The sequence below is a fragment of the Pteropus vampyrus genome, unplaced genomic scaffold, assembly GCF_000151845.1.
Source record: "Pteropus vampyrus isolate Shadow unplaced genomic scaffold, Pvam_2.0 Scaffold154, whole genome shotgun sequence".
Taxonomy (NCBI): domain Eukaryota; kingdom Metazoa; phylum Chordata; class Mammalia; order Chiroptera; family Pteropodidae; genus Pteropus; species Pteropus vampyrus.
Window position 1 is genome coordinate 384,053 of NW_011888935.1, and position 2,330 is coordinate 386,382.

General features: G+C 38.5%; 1 protein-coding gene across 4 annotated transcripts in view; it reads right to left on the reverse strand.

Moving 5' to 3' along the window:
* Positions 1–2,330, reverse strand: part of MTRF1 (mitochondrial translation release factor 1) — a 32,219-nt gene that overhangs the window by 28,389 nt on the left and 1,500 nt on the right. For all 4 annotated transcript variants that reach the window (XM_011369739.2, XM_023536360.1, XM_011369740.2 and 1 more), the window contains exon 2: positions 865–1,290. In XM_011369739.2, coding sequence (XP_011368041.1) covers positions 865–1,282 — 418 coding nt within the window. In that variant the 5' untranslated portion in view covers positions 1,283–1,290. The remainder of the gene's footprint in view (positions 1–864; positions 1,291–2,330) is intronic.

Consider the following 2,330-nt stretch of genomic DNA (forward strand, 5'->3'; position numbering starts at 1 on the left):
GATGGCTAAAATCAAAGGGGCAGATAACAGAGTTGGCAAGGATTTAGAGTAATCAGAACCCTCATACACTGGGGTGGAATGTAAAACGGCACAGCCACTTTGGAAAACAGTCTGGCAGTTCCTCAAAAGGTGGAACATAAAGTTAACATACAACTCAGCAATCTGTGTCCAAACAAAAACTTGTACATACATAGCAACAATTGAAAAGTGGAAATAACTCAATATCCATCAACTGATGAATGAATAAATGAAATGTGGTATACCCATACAACGGAATATAATTCAGCAATAAAAAAGTGAAGTACAGCTATAAGCTATAACACAGATGAACTTTAAAAATATTACGCTAAGTGAAAATCGCCAGTCACAAAGGCTTTTTATATGAAATGCCTGAAATAAGTAAATCTATAGAGACATAACGTTGATTAGTGGTTGCCTAGGGTTGGTAGGGAAGGGAAGATTGGAACAAGATGGCTAAAGGGTGCAGTGTTTCTTTTTAGGGTGATGAAATAAATCCTAGACCACATAAGCCCTTTGATGGGGTAGGAACTATATTCTTGTGCCCCTGATATACAGCACTGTAGGACAGTGCTCCATAGAGGTCTGTTCAATAAATTAAAGCTTCTGAAAGGGTCAGTATTCAGTCTTCCGACCCTAAGAACTTCCTGGCACGGACCATGAGGAGCTCAGTCTCTTAGCACTTAATCATTGTAGCTGAAATACTTCAAACACCCAGAATACAGAGTCCTGTCCCTTCCAAGTACAGAGCTTATTACTTGTAAGCTTTTTAAAAGACTGAGTTCAATAAAGCGTTAACTTAGAAAATCAGTCTTGTACCCATACAAGCACATATCTTTTACCTACTTTTATACATTGATTCTAACTCTTCAACCGCTTGTTCGGCCTCCTGAATTTCTTGGTAAATGGCTGCAAGTGGCGCCAACTCAGCATGTCTTCGACTCAACGCTCTTTGGTCCCCATGATTCACAGAGATATTCTTCAAACACTGATCAAGCATTTGGTACTCCTTATTCAGGTCCTCCATATATTTCTGTAGTGCTTTATGCTTCCAGAGCATCCTGCTGTCCTGATGACAATATCTCCTGGAACAATTCTTATTTAATAGATGATGGAGAACGTGATTCCTGTTTTGTATAAAACCCCACAGCCTTCTATCAAGATGTATCTGTCTAAATTGATGAGAAAGGGGGTAGATGTGACACTGGTGGTGACCATGAAGAGATGGATGTCTAAAAAGCCAAACACAGAGGTGACGATTCATCTCAGCATCTGAAATATAATAAACACAACATGGAAAAAAAATCAACTCTATACATATGATAAAGCTGGAGGGAGCCTCAATATATCTTGTTCAGTTCACTGCCTCAGCCAGCTCCAAACATGGTCCCAAACTCCATAACCCACAAAAAAGAAAATAATTCTACAAACCTCTGAAAACATAGTAAAATAAATGAAGATAGCACTGTTTTCTACCCACTGAATATATATAATTAACTAAGGCAAATGAGTAGAAATGTAACCAACAAATGTCAATAGAATAGGTTAAATCACTATTTTCTAGAAAGTATCTAGAATTGAGTGTGTGAAGAAACACGTGAAAGGTATAAAATAATCATGCAAACTTTGGGTGGTTCAGATATTCATAGATTTCTGAAGTTTGAAGGAAATATTACCTATTTTCTTGTCTAATTCTTTAATTTTACGTATCCAATGTCCAAGGAAGTTAAGTAACTCAATGGTGATTATTCACTCGGCCAGACAGAGGCAGAGCTGGTTTAGAATGCAGGGTCCCTCTTCAGAACTCGGTACTTTTCATCTCAAGTCTACAATCACTCTTCAAAGAGCTTTCCTTTTAGCTGAATCCTAAAGGAAGCTTCAAATATTAACAGACTAAGAAAGTCGGTCTGCCAAAAAGGGACAAGAGCAATAACTACAGTTGACCCTTGAACAACACGGGTATGAACTACACAGGGCCACCTGTATGCTGACATTTTTTTTAATAAATATAGAGTCAGCCCTCTGTAGTCCCCTAGTTTTGCATCTGCTGATTCAACCAAGTGTGGCCAAAAACAATGTTTTCCATCTGCTGCTAGGAATCTGTGGACTATTCTGCACTATTCTGCACCATTTTATATAAAGGATTGAGCATCTAGCCTTTTGCTATCTACAGGGGTACCAGAACCAATCACCCAAGAATATGCAAGGATAACTGTAATTACATTTCGGGGGAGTCAAAGTTATATGAGAATTTTTAACTGGGGGGGGGGAGTCGTTGCCCCAACTCTTATATTCTGCAAGGATTGACTGTA